The sequence below is a fragment of the Panthera leo genome, chromosome D3 (assembly GCF_018350215.1).
Source record: "Panthera leo isolate Ple1 chromosome D3, P.leo_Ple1_pat1.1, whole genome shotgun sequence".
NCBI lineage: Eukaryota > Metazoa > Chordata > Mammalia > Carnivora > Felidae > Panthera > Panthera leo.
In genome coordinates, this window is record NC_056690.1 from 38,094,465 (window position 1) to 38,117,978 (window position 23,514).

At 39.3% G+C, this 23,514-nt stretch overlaps 1 protein-coding gene across 18 annotated transcripts in view; it reads left to right on the plus strand.

Moving 5' to 3' along the window:
- L3MBTL4 (L3MBTL histone methyl-lysine binding protein 4) overlaps nucleotides 1-23,514 on the plus strand; it is a 448,782-nt gene that overhangs the window by 98,076 nt on the left and 327,192 nt on the right. For all 18 annotated transcript variants that reach the window (XM_042909930.1, XM_042909929.1, XM_042909916.1 and 15 more), the window contains one exon: nucleotides 12,247-12,301. In XM_042909930.1, the coding sequence (XP_042765864.1) occupies nucleotides 12,247-12,301 (55 nt within the window). The remainder of the gene's footprint in view (nucleotides 1-12,246; nucleotides 12,302-23,514) is intronic.

A 23,514-nucleotide genomic window follows, 5' to 3' on the forward strand; every position in this document is an offset into this window, starting at 1 on the left:
AAGGAAACAACCAACAAAACTAAAAGGCAACCAACGGAATGGGAAAAGATATTTGCAAATGACACATCGGACAAAGGGCTAGTATCCAAAATCTATAAAGAGCTCATCAAACTCCACACCCGAAAAACAAATAACCCAGTGAAGAAATGGGCAGAAAACATGAATAGACACTTCTCTAAAGAAGACATCCGGATGGCCAACAGGCACATGAAAAGATGTTCAACGTCGCTCCTTATCAGGGAAATACAAATCAAAACCACACTCAGATACCACCTCACGCCAGTCAGAGTGGCCAAAATGAAGAAATCAGGAGACTATAGATGCTGGAGAGGATGTGGAGAAACAGGAACCCTCTTGCACTGTTGGTGGGAATGCAAATTGGTGCAGCCGCTCTGGAAAGCAGTGTGGAGGTTCCTCAGAAAATTAAAAATAGACCTACCCTATGACCCAGCAATAGCACTGCTAGGAATTTATCCAAGGGATACAGGAGTACTGATGCATAGGGGCACCTGTACCCCAATGTTTATAGCGGCACTCTCAACAATAGCCAAATTATGGAAAGAGCCTAAATGTCCATCAACTGATGAATGGATAAAGAAATTGTGGTTTATATACACAATGGAATACTACGTGGCAATGAGAAAAAATGAAATATGGCCTTTTGTAGCAACATGGATGGAACTGGAGAGTGTGATGCTAAGTGAAATAAGCCATACAGAGAAAGACAGATACCATATGGTTTCACTCTTATGTGGATCCTGAGAAACATAACAGAAACCCATGGGGGAGGGGAAGGGAAAAAAAAAAAAAAAAGAGGTTAGAGTGGGAGAGAGCCAAAGCATTAGAGACTGTTAAAAACTGAGAACAAACTGAGGGTTGATGGGGGGTGGGAGGGAGGGCAGGGTGGGTGATGGGTATTGAGGAGGGCACCTTTTGGGATGAGCACTGGGTGTTGTATGGAAACCAATTTGACAGTAAATTTCATATATTAAAAAAAAATAAAAAATAAAAAAAGTATATATAATACATTAAAAAAAAAAAAAAGATGATAAGTGTAGGTCTGTGTCTAGTTACAGAACTGTTTCCTTTGGTCAGACTCACTGGGAGGTGGGGTGGTTAACGTGGGACCAAGGACCATTTCCCCAGAAGTCCACATTGGTTGCATTTCATAGATCAGTTCCATGAGAGTTGAGTGTGAGGGTTGCTTGGATCAGACTTAGGAAGGCCTGAACCTGTCTCAAGTTATGTGAGGATGCCATTTTTCTCAGCATTTCTGGTGTTTTGTGTCATGCCCTCTGAAGAGACAAGGTATTTGATGTGCTCTCAGTTGTTCTCGCATAGTGGTTCTTCAGCTCTGGTCTCCAGAACAACAGCATCAGCATCAACAAACCTGAGGGTTTGTTAGAAATGAAAATTCTTGGTCTTTACTCCAGACCTACTGGATCAGATACCCTGAAGTGAGGCTGAGCAGTCTATATTTTACAGGGCCTCCTGGTGATTGTGGTACACACTCATGATTGAGAACCGTTGTCCTAAGGAAATAGCTAGGTCTATCCTGCCTCTACCAATAGTCCTATAGTTAATCAGTATTGGCTGCTGAATATTTCTTTTATTTTTTAGTTTAGTATTTGAGATCACCTCTCCTATCCAAACATATTTGCTACCTTTTCTCAGTATCATTTCCTTTTAAGCTGCTAAAATTATTACTGTCCCTTCTCAGAACTTCTGTTATCTTGCCCTACAACACGAATATTCAACCTTCTGTCTTTTCTGTATTGGCACAAATTCCAGTTTTCTCTTAAGGCCTATGTTGATGCCAGTGATTTTACCATTATTTCCATTCCGTATGGGGATTTTCCCATTTTTGAACCCCAGAAGTGCTCAACACTTACATAGGTGCTGTTTGAATGTGGCACCTTACATGCCTGGATTTCCAAAAATATCTGTTAAATGATGTTCCTAGTGTTTAATGGCTACCTCAGTCAAATGGACTTCTTTGATGAATAGTAGATAATGACATTTCAAAGGACTATACTACTGATTTGAGTTTTGAAGTGTTTGGAACATATAATTATTTTAAAGAGTGTTCATGGGGTACCTGGGTAGCTCAGTTGGTTGAGCGTTTGGCTCTTGATTTTGGCTCAGGTCATAATCTCATGGTTCATGGGTTCAAGTCCCATGTCAGGCTCTTATGCTAGAGGGATTCTCTGTCACCCTCTCTCTCTGCCCCTCCCCCACTCATTCTCTATCACTCTCTCTCAAAATAAATAAATAAAAACATTAAAAAAGAGAATATTCACACAGGATAATAGAAAAGACATGCATTTAGGATGAATTCCACATTATACTGACAGCTAGGGGCTCATTTCCAATTACAATGTCCAGTGTGATTAGTTAAATTTAATAGTTTAATACAGTAAGCTGATTTACATCTGTGGCTGTATTCACTATGTAGAGGAAGGGGTTCAGTTATGTTTGAGTTAACCTACTAAAATTATGTTTGGAATTTGCTTGAAATATCAATAATATTCTTTACTTTCTCTGTTACCTTTATGAGTTTACAAGTCAAATTTCCAGTTAATTAAGCAAAATAGCATTGATAGATTAAACACATTAAAGATAAAACTAATGAACAGTTGGGTACTTTCTAAACATCTGCTTTTGAGGTAGTAATTTCATATCTTCAGTGTCTTATAATTTTCAGAGGCTGATAATAATATCTGTCAATGAGTCTTCGTATACTAGTATTTATTTTATGTATTTGTAGAATTTTAAAAGCATTTATTTACATTTTTCTATGAATAGGCACATAGTTAAAAAAATAATATATAGTATGAAAATAAGAAGTAAATTCTCTATCATACCCACTCACACACATGCTAACTCCCAAATCTTTTTTTAAAGGTACGATCACTGTTTACATTTTCTTGTGAATCTATATAGGAATCAAAGCAAAAAAAAAAAAAAGGAAGCTACAAAACCCAAACCCTTTATACATACATACATACATACATAATACAGGCATGAATGCATACATGTACCCAAATGTGCTCATACTTTATTTCTTGTTCTGTTTCTTGCTTTTTCTTGCAGTTAAACACATATGTCTTAGAGATGCAGATATTTCCATTGTTTTCAGTGGTGCTTAATATTCCATACTGTGAATGTACCATAATTTATTGAAGCAGTACTCTACTCCAAACATGTAGATGATTTTTAGTTTTTGTTGTTATAATTCTGTATTAAAACCAAAGGTTTGCATTCATATATTTTGATATACTTTTGCATTTGATTCAAAGATCAAATCTTACTAGTAGACGTGTCATACTAAAGGCTATGTGCATGTAAAGTCTTGATAAGCCTTTTATGTCATCTTCCAGAGCAGTCACCCCAGTGTATACTCTAACAGCATCTGCAAGAGTGCTTCTTTCACTTAGGTTTTATTGCATGTCTTATGCCTTTGTTTACTGAAATCCGTCATGTGAATGAGCTTTGTTTACCATGCCCCATAGTGCTGCCGCAGATTTGGAGAGAGGAGTTTCCCTGCCCCTGTTATATTCCCTAACATGTCATGCTTTTCCGTATATCTAACACAAAGACAAGTGCCCTTTTCAGTGCTATTTGTTAGTCTTTTCCACTCAACCACCATTAGAATTGACTGGCAAAGTGTAGGCACACGATAATTGGGGAAACTAAGCATTTTTTTTTCAAGGAGATTTCATAGATGTTTGGTGTGCATTTGGTGTGCATGAAACCCCAAACCATATATAAGCTGTAAAATTTCAAATTTCCTACATAAAAATGCAAGTTTACCAAATAAAAAAGGAAATTTTATTTGAGTATATCAGAATAAAATAATTGTGTATGTAAAATACTGAATAAATACTGGTTCCCATTCTTTCTTTTCTTCTGAACCTTTTAAAATCTATGAATCTATATCTGATTATTGAAGTAGGAAGTTTGAGAAATAGAAATATGAGACATTATTTGTTCTCTAAAGGATCTGAATAAATCTGAAAAATAAATTTATTATTATTAGAGAGAAAAGAACTTATAGGGGGTAATGTGAGACAACTAACTGCTTATACACATTAGTGTTTATAGGTACATTCAACCTTCAGGGCCAGGTAGAATCATTAGGGGCTCATGTATAGACTTTGAAGGGTGAGGAATACCTAAGATGTCCATATTTAATGCTTTACTTAATTTATTTAACAAATAAAATTTAATGCATATTTAATGCTACTGTAACAAATGGTTCTTACGTCCAACCTGGTAAAAAAAAATCCAATTTAGTAAGAGGCAATATGCGAGAGTATAACTTATTTGTGTTTTAACATCTGGGTGCTATCTAGGCAACTAACCTTGAGAGATAAGGAAGTTGAAAGGTCAGAGGAGGGATTGTCTGGGCCAAGGAAGCAGCATGAGTAAAGGTATGGGGTTGGAAGCAAATATGACATATGTGATAAATGACAAGATTATAATTACTTGTCTCATTGAGCAGATGTTGCTGTTGGCAGTTTTGCAGAATGAGTGTTGGGCTGGGGGTCAGAATATTTGGATTTCAGTTTTTGGCTCTGATGATAATTATTAGCTCTATGACCAAGGTTAAGTCCTTCACCAGGCTGAGCCTCAGCTTTTTTATTTATAGAACCAGAGTCTTAGATTAAAATATCTTAAGGGTCTTTCCATTTCAGTGAGTCTAAGATTTGGTACATAATGAAATAGCAAGATGACTAGGATGGACGTGAGTGGTTAAGCTTAGAGAGTCTTGAAGATAGAGCAGAGGAAGTTGTACTTGATATTGTATCTGCTGAACTTGATATACGTATTGGCAGGAGGGAGCTGTGGTTGGCTTTTACTTGGGCATAATGTAATGAAATTATTTTGTAATATCCTTAATTAGTGAGAAAATGTTTAGGGTAAGGTTACATTCGTTTCTTAATCTTCAGTAGTACTTAATTTTTTATCATTTTGTTGCCCTACACATGACTGATATACTAGTTTGCATCAGCCAATAGAATGCATTTATATATGGGGGAACTAGGGGCTCCTGGGTGGCTCAGTCGGATAAGCGTCTGACTCTTGATTTCTGCTCAGGTTACCATCTCACAGTTGTGAGATCGAGCCCCATGTCGGGCTCTGCACTGAGCATGGAGCCTGCTTAAGATTTTCTCTCCCTCTCCCTGTGCCCCCCCACCACCTCAAAAAATATGTATGGGGGAACCATAGAGAGGAGATATTTATAGAGCTATTTTAGATTTTTTCTCTTTGATTTTTTCTAGACATCTTAGCAGATACTGGTTTAAATATGCCTGGGATTTCCTTCCCCCCCCCCCCCCCCCCCCCCCCCGGAACCCTGCTCCTAGCTGGCCCTGAACAGGGCACATACCATTTGTAACAATTATATCACAGCCTTCCTCCTCAGAGTCTAGGCCTCTAACATGGGATTTTGTTTTTATTCAGGTAGAGTGATGCTAACAGATCCAGAGATGACTGCCATTGAAAAATAGTTTTTGCTCACAATGAATATTGAATATTTGAATAAAATGAGATCATTTCCTTCTCTCTGTCTCCATCTGAATTGCAGTAGAGCAACGAAAAATAATCCTTTTCTGTTTTTTTATTTTATCTGAAAGGTTAATTTCATTTGTCTTCAATTTGTCACCCACATTGAATCAGAGAAAAAGAGAATTTGAAAAGTGGACTTGAGACAGCAAGTGAAATTCAAATGGTAGTTTGTTACTGGAGTCATCGAAGGGGATTTCAGTGTTTTCCACTGTCCATGAAACCAATAGGTGTCATCCTGTATTCTTATGGGAGAGGAACAGTGGTTGCTGGAAAATCCTCCAGTGCTCCAGGGACTGGTCTGAGGGTGAAAGAAAGGAAGGGGCAGTATCTGGAAGTTCCAGGGCAAAGACTTGAAATTGCAAACCACATATCAGTAGGTGAAAATCTTTTGTTTTGCTTCCTTGATTGGAATTCATAGACAGGGAAATGTCGACACTTATTAATTAGAAAAGTCACTGTAACTTGTAGTAAAAGTATATGATGCATCCGGGTCCATCAGGAGGCAGCAGAACATGAAGCCTTTTGGTTATTATCTCACCTCATCATCCTCTCTTCCTAAATGATGGATTTTAAATTGGTGAATGGAAATGCACCATAGCAAGACTTATTTTATGTTCCTTAAACCACTCTCTTCCCTTTTTCAGAGCACTTTTTTTTTTTCTGAAGCTTTATTTTCAGTTTTCAAGAGTAAAGTTTGAAACCTGAGAAATCACAGTAATGGTTTTATTTTTCTCAACTCATACTGATTTCCTTAAGTGTTCTGTCTGGGAAGATAAGGAAAAGTGCTCATTTTTCCTTTCCTTTTTAAAAAAATTAACTCTCTAGTCATTAATAGCAGTGTAGATTTATTACCTTGATGAAATAATTAATTAGCTCAGACAGAAGCACAGAATGTTAAAACTTGCAGGAGTTCCTGTTGCAGGAGAACATTTGGTCCAATCCCTTTTCTTATAGACAAGAAAAAGTAGGTGCAGATAACATATGTCATTTGTTCATGGTTACATACCTCTTTGTGGGTGGGATTGGAACTTGACCTTGGGTCACCTGACCCCAAATTCAGCATTTTTCTGATCTATTTTAAGATATTAAATCCTCTTTTATTTGCAAAATTTTCCAAAAAAATGAGGTCGGTGTGTCTTAAGAGAAATATAAATTTATTCTTAAATACAAAACGGTGACCTTTCATATATATGTCTACATATCTATAACCTGATCCATCCAAAAAAAAAAAACATATGTACACAAGGAGCTTGGATAATTTAACTCTGAAGTGAGAGGTAATGTTATTTTTGGGAGGGATATGTTTCTTCTATCTAGGCAGAATTTCAATAGCAAATAAAGAAGTGTGAACCAAACATCCTAATCCACTAACGGAGTGACAGACAGCATATTATGTATTTCTTTTTATATTTGAATGATACAGTGATTATAAAAATGCTTCAGTAGCTGTTGTGCTCACATAATCAACTCTTGAATACTATTTCTTGTTACCATTTCAGTTTTTGCAGTAAAACCTTTATGAGAAGAGACTGGTGTTGTTTCAAATTATGTAAATTTCCTGTGTATTGAGTGGGTAAAAAGGGATGAAATTGGGGTAAAGAACTGCCATAGAAAATTAGACCGATTCAGTTCATCATTTCACATGCAGTAGAACAGAGGTAGATAGGATGGCTTCTCTACTCTCACCCTCTGCCTGGAAGATGGTGGCTGTACAGCTCATGCTGTGGTCCACAGACCTTCAGAAGTGTCATCAGCTGGGGCTTGGTGGACACTGGTAATCTCAGGCCCTATTCCAGACCTATAGAGTCAAGATCTGCATTTTAACAAAATACCCAGGTGATTCATATGCATGTTAAATTTTGACAAGCTCTAGGTTATAGTATGTTGTATCAGGATGCTATTTATTAATTGCGTGATAACTTTGGATGTGAAATCTACCAGGTGGAAAAGTACTTGCATTCATGCCTTCATTCAGCAAATATTTGTTGAGCTAGACTAGGTGCCAAGTTACCTTTTGGGGATGAAAGATGGTTGAGACTGTGCCTTCAGTAAGTTCCTCAAAGCAGGTGAGTCCAATAAGACAGATGATAGGCCCAATAATAGAGATTTGTACAGGGAATTTCCAGGATTCAGTAGGTTACCCAGTTTAACATGGGCGGAGAGGGGAGGAGGAAGTAAGAGCAAAGAGACCTCCTTGTGTTAACTTCTAAAGGATAAATAGGCATGTATTAGTTTTCTATTGCTGCTTAACAAATTGCCACCAACTTTGTGGCTTAAAACAGCCATTTATTATTACCTCACACTTTCCATAGGTCAGTCTTCTAGGCATGAGTTAAATGAATTTTCTGCTTGGGGTATCAAAGGGTAAAATCAAAGTGTTGGTCTGGCTGAGATCTTTTTGGAGCTCAATGGCCTCTTCCAAGCTCATGTGGTTGTCAACAGAATTCTGTTCTTTGTGGTTGTAGGAATGTGGGTCCCGTTTTCTCATTGGCTCTCAAGCAAGATCCAGTCTTAGCTCCAAGAGGCCCTGCACAGTTCCTTGTCATGGGGTCCTCTCACTGCATGGCAGCCTGCTATTTCAAGGCCGGAGATCCTCCTGCTTTAGTCAGCTAGTGTGGAGTCATATATTGTAATGCAGTTGAGAAACTGACTGTCCCATCACCTTGGCATATTCTATGGTCTAGAAGTAAGTAACAAATTTCACCCCCGCTCAGGGGAGGGGATTCTACAAGGGCATTGCTCATTAGGGTCATCTGAGAATCCGCAAGGAGAGTAGCTGGTGGAGGAGGCAGTGTGGGTGAAACAAAGTGCAGAGTGAGTTTGGGGAACTTTGGGCAGGGGTTAAGAAGAGGTTCAGAGTGTAATGATGAATTCCCTTTGGTAATTACTGAGTTTCAAGAGCTTGTAAGGCATCCAGATGAAGCTGTGTAGTGGGACTTTGGATCTGCAGGTTTGAAACATGGTGGAGGGAGATGTGGATCCATTGGTCATCTTGTCTGTGAGACTGAGAGTGGGTTGGCAGGTGTCAGAGCGAACAGAACAGGGGGTGGGCAGGACAGAAAGTCCGGAGAGCAGTGGGGATGCTTGCACATGAGAGGCATGAAGGCAGGAAGGCAGAGGTGAGGCCAGAGTGGTGCATGGAGAACGGGCAGCTGCAGGGTTGTCGCAGTGGGGGTGAGAATGTATGTCATAAGGAGCTGGGGGGACAGAAGAGTAAATGTAAGGCTTCATTCTTTCCTCAGTCAGCCATTCAGTAGTAAACGCCTATCAGATGATGGGTGGTCAGTGAACAAACACTGGGTGTTGTGTTTCATTTGCGCCTTAAAACCCAGTGCATTTCCTGCCATATAAGAATTGCTCAATAAATTTGTTAAATAGGTAATTAATTCAGTTAGTGGTTTAAGATTCTTCTCTACTCTCTCTCAGAATTTTTCTTTCATCAGAGATTCTGTTCATTTGAGATACGTTTCTTCAGTCAGTAAACACAAATAGGAAGGCTAACTTAATTTTTATTAAGTCTGGATCCATTTCAAGTCTGCAGCTTGAAATCTGGCAGAATAACTGTGACAGCTACCATGGAGAGTCTGCCAGGTGTTACGGGCTGCAGTCAGGTTTTACCTGTGGATCTCTATTCCTTGGAGTAATTCAGTAAAGAAGTTAAGATGGTCTCCAGATCACAGATTAGAAAACTGAGGCTCGCAGAAATTAGGTCACTTGGTCAGCGTCATACCACCGGTAAGGTGGATTGGGGATGAACCCTCAGATGCCTGACTCTAAAACTTGAACAGAAGGGAACTCGCTTATTGTGGGTAAACGCTAAACAGTCTAGGAATCATATTAAAACACAAGGCTGTCATAATTAAAACAGTGTGGTACTGCTAACTGAAAAGACAGATAAACAAAGAAACAGAAGAGACATGCCAGAAGTAGGAGCAAATGCACATGGGAGTTCAGTATATTGTCCATACATGTTGGGAGAGGTGAAGGGCCACTTGGGTGAAAATACTGGATGTTTACTTCACACTATATCCTGGCTCAGATTCAGATTTATCAAAGATTCAGATGTGAAAAAATAAACCGTAAATGTAATAGACATAAACAAAGTAGAAGGTTTTTATAATTTGGGAGTGGAGAAGGATTTTCTAATGATTATTCAAATTGAGAAGCCACGAAAGAAAAGTTTGTAATTTCATTTCTTAAACAACAAAAATCCCTACATATTAAAAAATACCGTAAGAAAAATGAAAAAGACAAATTACAAACTGGGGAAAAAGAATAATGCATCTCATAATGTAGACAAAGGACTAATCTTCCTCATTTATCAAGACCCAAAGATGAGCAATCATTCCAACAGAAAACGGACTAAGGATGTAAAAAGATATTTCACAGAGAAGGAAATACAAGTGGCTTTAAATATACAAAGTGATCTTCAGTTTCTTCATAATGTAACAAACACACATTTAACTGTAGTGAGATGTTTGTCACTCGCCATCTTGGCAAAAATCCAAAAATTTGATAACACACCCTGGTGACAAGGCTGTGGGAAAGCAGGCACTGATCCAAGGCTTGTGAGACTGTTGAGTGGGAAAGCTCGTGTGGGGATTGGCAGCAGGAAAGCACGAGTCTCTTGACTGGCAGTTTCACTCCTGAGAAGTCATTCCATAGATACCCTTGCACATATGCGAAATGACATACGTGCTGGTTTTTCACTGTAGCATTATATGACTGGGGGAAAAAAAGATTGGAAATAGCCCAAATATCCATAAATATGGAATCAGTTAAGTAAATCATGAAATATCCATTCAGTGTAATGCTGTGCGGCTGTGAAGAACAAATGAGAATGCTCTTCATAATCTGATAAAGATCTCTGAGGTATTTTGTTAAATGAAAAGAGAGGGAAAAAACTGTATTATGATGTGCGACCTTTGTGCATAAAAGCAAGACAATAAGAACATATATTCATGTTTCTTTGTGTTTTTATAAAGAAAACTTTACAAAGACATATTAGACTCTAGTAACTGTGATTTCCAGGTGGAGTTGTTATGAGTTGGCCAGAGTGGGGAAGATGGGTGGGAAAGTTTTCACTCTATTTGTTTCTCTGTATATTTTTACCTTAAGCCGTATGAACTTAAAAAAACAAATTATATGTATAGAAAGATACCAAGCTTTCCCAATCAATTGTATCTGGCTGTATCAGCAAGTGGCAGCCTGGTGTGCTTACCCATCAATAAAGAAACATTAATCACATATCTCAATACATGTGGGTTATTTGTTTATTTGAGAATTGTATGATTTACTATTACTCAAATTGTATTTTGCACCTCAAAGCCATAAACCAAAAAAGAAACTAAGAAAGTGTCATAGAAAAATGAAATCAACGCTATTTATTTTAACAGTTACAAACAAGTTTCCTCTCATTAAAATATTAGCAAGCATGATTCTTTTTTGAAAGCTTGATTCAAAGCTTTGTGTTGGCATTATCTGAAGTCTGTTTTTTTTAGGTTCGGTTGTAATGGTTGTCATAGCCGGGATCACTGGGTATCCTGGTTTGTCTAGAACTTAGGGCTTCCCCACATGCAGGCTTCAGTGCTGTGGCTATGTCAGTCCTGGGAAAACTGGGGTGGTCAGTCACCCTTGTCATAGCTTAAAAAGATATGTCCCAAGAGTAAACAGGCCTAATCTGAAGAAACGGTTGTTAGCCAAACCTGCTAATCATGACACTAATTTCTCAGCACCCCTGTCAGTTATGTGAAGGTTTTTGTGTATTTCAGCTGCTGACTTTTCATCTTCCCTGATGACAGTTTTTCTTGGGAACTAATCAGAGGTATTGCATATTTATATTTCCAAAAGTGAGTTCAGAGCCCACTGAAACCCTTCATTTGGAGGATTTTAAAATTGGGAAACTCTGCTCCTCAATTTTTAAGTGTATAATTATGAGTTTGAATGGGGGGCATTCAGTGTTTATGACTACAAAATTGTGTAAATGAAACACATTTCTGAGTACCCACTAACAAACGCTCTTTGTTACTGTGAGTATCTTTCAAAAAGAAGTTGTTCCCTTAGTCTTTGTTAGGTGGTCAGCCTTTCTTCGAGAGTTGCTGTGAGAATGTCTGATGAATTGCTTGCTCGGTGGAGAGAAGCTCTGCCATGGTCTTTCTGGGCGCTTGTATTGTTTGTCATATGCAGTCTGGGGTTTTTTCAAAGGAATCTTTGAAGTCATTTGTCTCTTCTCAGGAGGTCAGTTTGCCTAAAATTAGATAACGTTATCTTGACTGAGCCTTAATAAACTGTCATAGATGCCGGTCGGCTGAAGGAGGCTTGGCTGTGGTGTGGGACTTGACTCTTCCATCAGCCTGCCTCTGGCACAGTGTCACACACAGGCAGTAGGGAGGCGTCCTTATCAGCTTCTGTGTTAACTATTATTGAACCTTACTCTCTCTCATACTTTAGCCAGAAAAGAGTTAAGACAGTAATAGAGGATTCCTGCTATGTCCAGATGGATCATGGTGTGCCCTCTGAGGTCGCACACCCAGCTGAGGGCATTGGCTACTCATGGATTGTTGCTGCCTTTACAGTGCTTTTCATGGTTTGGCTTCCTGCACACAGAAGAGGTCTTTCCGGTGTGTCCAATATGTATCCAAAAATATGGTCTAAACCACATTTTCTGTGTTCTAGGAGCAAGCTGAAGAAGAAAAGAAGCCCAGGGATGGTGCCACCCCATTGAGTCACGGTAATCATGACCATCCCTTACAGTTTTAGTCTGTGAACAACAATGAACAACTTTTAAGTGTAGTTTTTGTTAGGTAGCTTTCATTGTTTTAGGTTTGTTTATTTCAGTGTATAATCATAGTATCATTTATTGACATTGTGTTCCATACCCCTCTGTAGACCATCCTAGTCATCTGAGATTTTCACATAATATACATCAAGAAAAAGTCTGATGCTCTGATCTCGTTTATTTGCTTTTTAAAAATGCTTTAAGTAAAATAACTTCCGATTTGTAAACCTTCCCAGAGAACAAGACAATGGGAGATGCTACTTAGTTTATTATAATTCTTTGTTTAAGCTCTTCCCGGAGTAGTTTAATCTTCTAATGATTGCATTTGTGTTCCGTTGAAGTCATGTTTTAGAGGAGGATGCACACTTGCTCTAAAATGAATATCGCTCATTATGGTTATTAATACATCAATAAGTTTTAGATAACAACTTTTTAATATTCAGCTAATTCTCTGATGCTTTAAATTTAAATCAACAAGTGCAGATGATATTTTCCTGGAATATATTTTCCATTATTAAATTTTCTGTAAAATGTAGCTGAATGTCCAACATTTGTGCTACTCTCCATGGGAAGGAAGCATATAAATTTGATAAGTCTTTTCTAATGATCTTTTTAACATATGTTAAGTATTTGTTGAGTGAGCTTTTTAAAATAAACAATGGCAACAACTAAAAATACCTTGAAAAAATGACAAACAAAAATTGAGGTTTTTAAAGACCATTTTATATTGCTTAGTTTAGGGACAAAAAATTGAAAATTTGTGATCTTCCATCTAAATGCTTTTAAAATAAAAGTTGTTTTCTGCTATAAGCAAAATATGCTGCTTTAATTCTTTTCTTCTGTCGCTGTCAGCCAGACCTATCATGTTCTTTGCTGAGAAAGCAAAATAGAATGCAGTAATTTGGTAATTATGTAACTTGATGTTCAGCTCCATTGAAATACACTTCAGTTATGCAACACTGGAATTCTAGAAATAAATTTGGACTCTACCTGGCCCTAACAGCGGGGCTTTTTTAAACATTGTTTTTTTTTTCTTCTCAGAAATAGGTTGTGATTTATTATGTTGTTGTTCTCCTCTGCTGCTGTATTTTCACACGAATGCAAATTGTTTTAGATTCTCTTATTCCATGGCTAAAACATTTATTCTAGAAGAAGAAGACGCAGAGTTAGGCCAACAATTTAAGAATGTTCAGTCCTTAAAACTAAGATTTTTTAAATTTAGTATTTATAGTTCCATTATAGCCGAATATATATTTATCATAAATAGTTTTTCAGTTTCAATACAAAGTGACTTTTTGCTGTTGTTCTTCCATTGTCAGAGTTGTTTTTATGGGTAGTGGTCCATTCTCAAAAGTTTCCCCAGTGGTTTATTCTTCTCAAATCTGAGGTTGTTGCTGTTTGCCCCAACTACTGAAGTTAGCTCCATGTTTACAGGAAGGATGGGATTTGGTTTGTGCATACAGATACTACAGACTGCTAGTTGAAATGCAAATTGAATTATTTGAGAGGCTTTTGAAGTACCACTTTTAGTGGGATGAAGGAAACTATTCCCTAAATGGCCTATCATCTTCATATTAAAGTGGGGATTTTCCTCCCATAGTTTCTGGAAATTGTTTAATTTTTTCTGTAGGCTACTTACAAAACAAAAAAGATTTAGTCACTTACCAGTTTCTTAATAACAAAAGGAAAGCAAACAAATGTACACATGCACATTTATATGTGAACAGAAAATTGTATTGAAAAATAAACACTTAATTCTTAGTCCTGCTTTTACAACAAGGAAGGCATTTCCTTGGAAATCATTACCAAATCATTTATAGAGTGCCCAGTCTGTGCCACGAATACTGACTGCAGTGTTACACAGATGATGAAGCGTTGATTCAGAGGCCATTTGACTTATTTAGGGTAAATAACTAGTGAATGGTGGATCCAGGATTTGAACCCACAGCTAGCAAGTTCTAAAGCCTATGCGCTTTCTACTTTACCTGTTACTTTAACATTCTCCCTTTGTAGCTGCTAACACAAAGGTAGAGAAAATGAATCGTGCTTAGAAATGGGATGGGAAGAATAACTGCTAATAATTAAAGTACTAATGCTGTCTCGTATAGCTCTTTGTGTCCATGGGAACTAGCTGAACTAGATTTTTCCTGACAGTCATGCCCTGAGATTAACTTTTTTTGGTTCTTTTGGAGACTTTCTGAGCTATGTTATTCCTGGTGATTGAAAAAATTTAGTAATTGTATTGGATACCACTAAGAAAAGGTTTGTCTCGGTATTTGTTAATAATTATGTATGATTAAAGGTATAGAAGTAGTGTCGTCAATCACTGTGTAATCCCAGATGTGTACATTTGAAATCTTGAAAATAAAAACAACTCATTTCTTCAGTTGGACAAGTGATCTGGCTTTTCCCCTTCTAAATTTTTTTAAAAAGTTTATTTATTTAGAAAGAGAGAGAAAGAGAAAGAGAGAGCAGGAAAGGGGCAGAGAGAGAGGGAGAGAGAGAAAGAGAGAGAGAATCCCAAGCAAGCTCTGTGCTCCTTGCTGAGTCTGATGTGGAGCTCAGTCTCACAACTGTGAGATCATGACCTGAGCTGAAACCAAGAGCTGGTCGGTTAACTGACTGAGCTACCCAGGCGCCCCTCCCCTTGTGAATTTTAAGTGCTCTTTTTAGCTACTGCTAATATTTGTTTAGTTGAGTGTCGGGGCAGTGAGGTCTGTATAAACATAAAAAGAGTAGAAGAAATTATGAAGGAAAATGACATGTATACACATCCAAATCAAACTTTGTAAATCAAAGAATGTCATAATAAAAATTAAAGTGGAAATCAAGAAGGTTCATACACACAACAGATTTAGAAGAAGTAATGCACTAAGATCTCAGCGCAAAAACAAAGGACATGAACAGGAATTCATGGAAGAGGAAATAAAAGTAGCTAAAATATAAATGTGTTAAATACATTTAGTCTTACTAGAAGGCAAAGAAATACACATTTAAATGTAATAATGAACATTTCTTAGCCTTCCAATTGACAACAGTTACAAAAATGCTGATCCTGTTTGCTGATGGGTGGGGGGCGCTTCCAGTACACTGCTCTTGGAAGTATAAGTTGTTCCATTGTTCTGGAGGACATAGTGATGGCATTTATCAAAAGTGTTAAATAAACATTTCCTTCAGCTCAGGAACTCCATTTTTTGGAATTCCTCCTAATGAAATAAGTCATCCGCATTGAATTTATGCATATGATATTCACTGTAGTACTAATTATAAGTGGAGAAAAGTTGGAAATGATCTAAATGTCCAACAAATTTGGAGTAGGTAAGACATTGTGGTACAACTGTGTGTAAGCAATTGTGTGGTCACTTCAGTGCTTTTGGAAAAAATTAAATTACACGGGAGTGAAAGTTTATGATAACATATTAAGGGGGGGAAAAGCTCAGGAGAGTAATCTCAGTGATGATTGAAAAAAAGCACATATCTATGGAACAGAAGGAACGACGTGTTATAATGATTATTATTTCTAAGTTGTGAAATAAAAGAATGCTTCCTATATTTTGCAAGTATTTTTTTTTCACAATTAGTAGGTAATCATGGTACAGTCAAGCAAATATTGAAAAATAAATTCCTCAAAGCTTCAATTTATGGAAAAAAGGATGTGGTTGGAATGTCTGCTTTTGGATTTCTTCCTTTTTTTTGTAAGTAAACTTGTCATTGTGGAATAACTTTAGACTTGAGAAAGATTGCAGAAATAGTAGAGCTCAGTCCTTTGCCTAGTTTCTGCAAACATTAATATCTTACATGACTGCAGGACATTTGTCAGAACTAAGAAATTAACAATGGTACGTCACTATCACTAAACTTTGTACTTTATTCAAATTCCACCAGTTTTTCTACTAATGTCCCTTTTCTGTTCCCAAATCCAGTCCAGAATACCACTTTACATGATCATTATGTGTACATTTCCTTTACTCAGGAGTCTTGTTCTCTGTGACTGGAAGTCACCACCAACAGTTCCAGTCTCTTGAGAGAGACATTGTTTTCTCACTCGCTTTCAACTCATCCTGTCTTCACCATCTGGCATCTATGCTCAGCCGTCCCCCACACACTATTCTTTCCTCCTACACCAGTGCCCCACAGATAGTTGCCAACATTTTGTTGATTGAATGGAACGAGGGACCTCCCAAAGCAGCGGAAGCTTCCCTGCTCTTACTTCTCTTACTTTTTAGATTTCACATCCCCTTTACAGCTGAATTCTTTGTTCCTAGGTGTTGAGTGTGCTTCCTCTCTAGCCCCTTAGTCTGTAGCACCATCTTTTTTTTTTCCCCCAGTATATGAAATTTATTGTCAAATTGGTTTCCATACAACACCCAGTGCTCATCCCAAAAGGTGCCCTCCTCAATACCCATCCCCCACCCTCCCCTCCCTCCCACCCCCCATCAACCCTCAGTTTGTTCTCAGTTTTTAACAGTCTCTTATGCTTTGGCTCTCTCCCACTCTAACCTCTTTTTTTTTTTTCCTTCCCCTCCCCCATGGGTTTCTGTTAAGTTTCTCAGGATCCACCTAAGAGTGAAACCATATGGTATCTGTCTTTCTCTGTATGGCTTATTTCACTTAGCATCACACTCTCCAGTTCCATCCACGTTGCTACAAAGGGCCATATTTCGTTCTTTCTCATTGCCACGTAGTACTCCATTGTGTATATAAACCACAATTTCTTTATCCATTCATCAGTTGATGGACATTTAGGCTCTTTCCATAATTTGGCTATTGTTGAGAGTGCTGCTATAAACATTGGGGTACAAATGCCCCTATGCATCAGTACTCCTGTATCCCTTGGGTAAATTCCTAGCAGTGCTATTGCTGGGTCATAGGGTAGGTCTATTTTTAATTTTCTGAGGAACCTCCACACTGCTTTCCAGAGCGGCTGCACCAATTTGCATTCCCACCAACAGTGTAGCACCATCTTTGACCTGGACTCAGTCTAGAGTCCTGGAGGTATCCTTGACCCCTCCTTCTCACATACCCACAAGTTTCCTAGATAATTACCAACATTTCTCTACTCATCTCTCTTGATATCTTTTAAATAATATCTCTCAACTTGAGATGACCCTACTCACTTTTCAGTGGTTTCACATTTTTACCCTCTCTGAAGTGAGAGGAAATGTACTGCTTTTACCCTCTCTTACCCGGCTAAAATGTATCTGAAATTCTGTTAGTAGAGGGCCTTGTATCCTTTCTCTAGATTATCATTAGAGGCCTCTGAGCTTCTGGAACTTGCCAGGCACCTGCCACTGAACTCTGCCTCTCCCCGTTTGGCTTCAGCCTAACAGAGCATGCAGTATAGACCTTGCTGTCTGAAGAACGGTTTCTTCTGCCTGGAGTCTTCTTTTTCTAGCCTAATCCAAGTAGCTGGATCCTTTCAAACCTCATTATCTTCTCTACTTTGCTTATTTAGTATTTTTCTCTCTATTCTGTTTTCTCTCAGCATATCCTCGGGCATTTGACTTTTAAAAATTAAGTTATATAATATGCTATGTCTCCCACTTAAATTTGGTGTTTTTTAAAAAATCATGTAATCCAGCCAGAGGATTTATTATTTAGTATACTGAAGTAATAATTTACTAGAGCTCTGAAGGATTAATTAGCTAAATGGCCTGAAGAAGAATTAACACAGCTTCCAAAAGTGCTTAACTTACTTTCGGAGAGTAGTTTTGGTGCTGGGGGATATGGTTCATTAAATGTGATTCTAAAAGATTCAAAGATGGTCCTTTGAGCATTATCCCCAGAGTCTGTTGTTAGAGTAACTAGTTTACTTCCTAGGTGTAATGACGGAAGTACTTTCTTGCAATAGAAATAATACCTACATTTTTAAAACTTTATGAGAGGTCTGTTTATTCCCATCAAGGTACTTCCTTACCTAACAATGGACAGCATTCCATCAGAAAAGGGAAAACCAAATCGATTTTACTTTAGTCAGTTCTTATTTTTATAGATGGCATTTACTATCATTAAGTGCACAGTTAAATGTTTAGGTATTTGAATGCTTTGAACCTACAGAATTACATTTGCACTGAGCCATGAAACTATCACTCAGAGATAAGCAGGGGATTTCTTTGTAACTAAAGTACTTTTTGGGGGGGGGAAACTTTAATAAATAAAACACATCCACATGCACTTTAACAAAAACACTACTCTGTAAAAAAATTTATTTGCTCTTGATAGTGGTTTATTAGTGAGCTCATCTTCGAACTTACCTAATTAAGTTACCAAACGTGCCCTGTAAGATTCTGCCACTCTGGGTAAAGAAGCAGGAGTGTGAATATACACTGTCACAGAGGAAAGGAGCACATGTGTCGGTAGATGGTACCAGTGACTAGAACTGTATAAAGCACAAAGAGAGGACAAGGGCCTACATTCATAAAACCTGTTTTATAAAGAGTTTTTATGGGCCGTGTTGAATTCTTTAATATATGAAAGCAGACATCATATTAAAATTTTTACCTCATTAAAGAACTTCCTGAGGAAGCCTCCAGATTATTTATGTTCTCAAGCTGCCCCACAGAGGAGCCTCTACTACTTCTGTTATTAGAGGTCCCTGGTGGATAATAAGAGTATTGAACTCTGGGAAGGGGACTGAGTGCACTGACTTTTAGATTGATTTAGCAAAAGAAAATGTCACAGAGCAGTACTTAGTCCCAGTGGGGGTGTCTGGGAAGCTTTCGAGCTGTGCAGGCCTCGTATTTATAGGGAGGGCCTGGTGGTGGCGGGCCACCATCAATTCACCAAGCAAAACACCCCATCATCTCCTCCTGCAGGACCTATTCTCCTCCTTCCTTGTTCTGTTCCTAAAACCGGAGACTTTGGCTTAACCAAAGGACTCTTTCCACTAACGTGCTTTGCTGTTTTAAGGCATGTTTGATTTTTGTTCAGCATAATTACCTTTCGCTACTGAGATTAAAGCTGCTACTTTGGGGGCATTTCAATATTCGTTTGAACCTAAACTGTTTCATGTGAAATATTTAATTTGGACTGTGGGCTTATTTGCTGACATGCCCGTGTTTAATGACTACTTTATCTCCCTGTGCTCTCTCAGCACTACCGAGTGAAATTCTTCTTTTCTTAAATACATTTCTGAAATATTTGGAACTATCTCAAATTTACAGAAAAGTTGCAAGTACAGCTCAGAGACATTTTCTCTTTCTGAATTATAGAGTACCTTACCAGCTTGGTACCCCATCACCTCCAAATACTTTAGTATGTAATGTCCTACAAACAAGATTATGCCATGCACAACCATTCAGGGCAACCATTCAGGGCAGGAAGTTAAAGTCGATACCTTACTGCCATGCAAGCTGCAGACCCCATTGAGGTTATACCCGTTATCCTGACAATGCCCTTTATGGTGAAGGGATCTATTTCTGAATGCAGATTGCATTTAGTTATCTTTGCAGTCTCCTACGTCTGGACCAGTTCCTCAGCTTTCCCTGGACTTGACCTTGACACTCTTGAAGATCACAGGCCAGTTATTTTGTAAATGTTCCCCATTTTGAGTTTGTCTGATATTTCCTTATGATTAGATTCAAGTTGTACATCACAGAAGTGATGCTTTTTTTTTTTTTTTTTCTCCCTGGGCCTCCTGTCAGATGGCAGACAATTATGATTTGCCCCATTTCTGATGATAACTTACTTTGACCCCTTGATTATCCTGGTGTCTGCCGGGTTCCTCTACTGTAAAGTTACAGTTTTTCCTTTGGAATTGGTAAGTTTTATAGGGAGAGAATTAGAAGCTGTAAATATCCTGTTTTTCATCTAACTTACTCCTCCCCTCCCCTCCCCTCCCCTCCCCTTCCCTCCTCCTCCCCTCCCCTCGCCTCCCCTCCCCTTCCCCTCCCTTCCCTTATTAGAGGGAATAAGAGGGAATAAGTTTTATAGGGAGAGAATTAGAAGCTGTAAATATTATGTTTTTCACCTAACTTACTCCTCCCCTTCCCTCCCCTTCCCTCCCCTCCCCTCCCTTCCCTTCCCCTTCCCTTCCCTTTCCCTTCCCTCCCCTCCCCTCCCCTCCCCTCCCCTCCCTAATTTATTTATTTCAATATGGACATAGAGTTTCTTATCTTATATTCATTGGATTTTAATCAATTCCTGTCACTATTTTGGTGCTCAAATTGACTCAAGTTTGGCCAGTAGAAGCCTCTTCAAGTGGTTTTGGTGTCTTTCTGATATGTCTATGTTATTCTTTGAGCACTTCCATATTTTGTGATTCAAGTTGTTTTAGGCTCATCTTGTATTCTCCCTGCCCCAGGCCTTGAATCAGTAATATCTCCAAGGACCTCTGGTTCTTCTTCATGGTTGGGGTTAAGTGTGTTCATTCCTAACAGGTTGTCATTACTCCCCGACCCTCTCAGTGGACAGAGGTAAGGAGTGTCTCTTTGTATGTTTATACACACACATCTACATACATACACATTTATACACACAATATATGTCTACACTCACACAGACACACATACACTTCATGTTAGTTTTTTGTTTATATCAGTCTCTCTCTGTATACTGAAATTGATGCATTCACAGTGATACCTCCACTTTCATTCTGATCCTATAGGATTTATTCTGGTTTTCCCCTTCATGTATTTGAATCACAGTTTGTGACAGTGAAAAACGTGGCTCTCGTTATCTTTAGTATATTTGCTAAATCCTCCTCTATGTAATCATTGTTGCCACCCACCCCTCCCTGGAATGGGTGACCACCTTGTCCCACTCAGGCTTCACCATCCTGGGCTCCCTCCTTTTCCCATGCCGCCTCTTTGAAGGGCACCATTCTCACCCTAACTGGGCTTTAGTGCTGTGCACCAGGCTGCCCATCCAGAGGGAGTCCTCCTTGCCCCATTTGGGCTCTTGTTCTTATTGTAGTGATTCACGTTAGCCTCACTTTTGGTTTCATGGAAGAAAGCTTTATTAATTATAAGGGAAAGGGAACATATGGATTAAACAATTACAGTAAACATAAAGAGGAAGAGAAGTACAGAGAAGAACAAAGAAGGGTTAATACATCAAATCTGGTACTCACAACATCCAGCCTTCTGGCTGGGGAAGCCCCTGCGGTGACCAGCCTGGTTGGAGTCCTGATTGAGGGTCCTGGGCAGAGCGTCCTCCCCTCAGGTGACACTTCCAACAAACTATTCCCACCAGGGCAATATATGCGTTACCCATTTGTGATTTATGGTTAGTCATTAAGTGTGCCTAAGTGCAGCCCTGAGCAAGATTTTTTTTTTCCTTTCTGTTTCTGTTCTCTCACAATCTTAGGAGCCTGGGCATCTGCATATTTCCCCTCTCTCTCTGATCCATTCCAGGGGCCAGCCTGGTCTGGCTCAGGGAGGTGAGGCAAGTTAATCCCTCTTGGTGTCAGGAATAAAAGGGCCAATTCTGATCCCAAGGCCAGATATGGAGCACAAGCCAACTAAGCCCCTCATGATCGTGTGTGTGTGGCTGTGGGCAGAAATGCGTGACAAATCACACAGACAACTTCTATAGGGAATGGTTCTGACTCTAAACGCTGGATCAGCTTCCCAAATGGATGCCCTCAACACCTTGTTTAGGACTCCTCCACTCCCTGCCCCATGCCATTTGCACCCCTCTGTGGTGACACTCCCTCACCCTGCCAGGTTGCTGTACTCTGTGCTGGGCTCCTCCACATGTGGGTGTTTTCCTTACAGCCCCTCACCTCCATCCTCCCATGTGGATGCCTACCTTGTTCTGCTCACATATAGCTTTAGAACAGAATTGTTCGGTAGGGGAAGGAAGGGACAGGCAGCAAGCAAAAAGAAGGGAAGAAGGCCAGGGGGATGAGAAGAACATGGTGCCATTCTTGAAGAGAGGATCCGGAGAAAACGAGAAGCACCTGAAGTGGAGAAAAAAGCAAACAGACTGGGTGGTGAGGAGTTCAAGTGGGGTCCTGCTTACGTCTCCTGGTTGCCTGTCTCTCCCTTCCCGGTGAGGGCCACGTGTTGGCGGGTAACGGTCGAGGCTCCTGTACATCAGAGTAATTGAGTTGTTAACGATCAGTCATCTGAAGGGTTCCACCATTTGTGTGCGTGGTACTCTCTGGTCTCACTGTGTGCTTCAGATCTGCGTTCACTTGTGCCCTCATTCTTCTCCCAGCCCTAATGCTGACCTTCCTTCATTGCATTTGGATATAATTCCCAAACTTGTGAAGCACAGGGGAGAGTCAAGTATGACCGTTGTGTTTTGAGTCCCTATGCCTGGGACCAATGTGGTACCAATATGGATGTGATCCTGGGGCTTCCAGAGAACACCTGTGGATTTCCCTCAAAAGCCAGAAGGAGATAGGAATTGGTAGTGTGTTCTTGCTGCTTTGCTAAAGTTGTTAGCTGTTTTAGTGTTTAAGTGCAAAGCTGCATTTGTACGGTAGTTCCCCCCCCCCCTTTTTTTTAATGTTTATTTATTTTTGAGAGAGAGAGAGAGAGAGAGAGTGCGAAAGTGAGCCAGGGAGGGACAGAGAGGAAGGGAGACACAGAATTTGAAGCAGGCTCCAGGCTCTGAGCTGTCAGCACAGAGCCCAACACAGGGCTTGAACCCATGAACTGTGATATCATGACCTGAGCCGAAGTCGGACGCTTAACCGACTGAGCCACCCAGGCGCCCCAATGGTAGCTCCCTTTTGTAGAACAGGTGAATCCCTTAGAAATTCACTTGGAATGTTCATGACTAGAATCTTACTATTATTCTACTGTTTCCATGAGCATAATTAATCCTATTTTTTTAAAAAAGCTTTCTTTTTTTAACATTTATTTATTTTTGAGAGAGAGAGAGAGAGCACAAGCGAGGGAAGGGCAAAGAGAGAGGGAGACACAGAATCTAAAGCAGGCTCTAGGCTCTGAGCTATCAGCACAGAGCTGGACGTCCAGCAGCTTGAACCCTCGAACCATGAGTTCATGACCTGAGCCAAGGTTGGACTCTGAACCAACTGAGGAACCCAGGCACCTCCCCACGTCCCCCTCCAAAAAAAAAAGCTTTCTTTTAGACAGTACCTAATTCACAATGAAGGCGTTATAGTATAATACACAGAAACTTCCCTAGGGTTCAGGCCAGCGGCTGCAGGCAGGTTGATCCAGACAGATGCCTGGGCCCTGGATGTCCTGTCA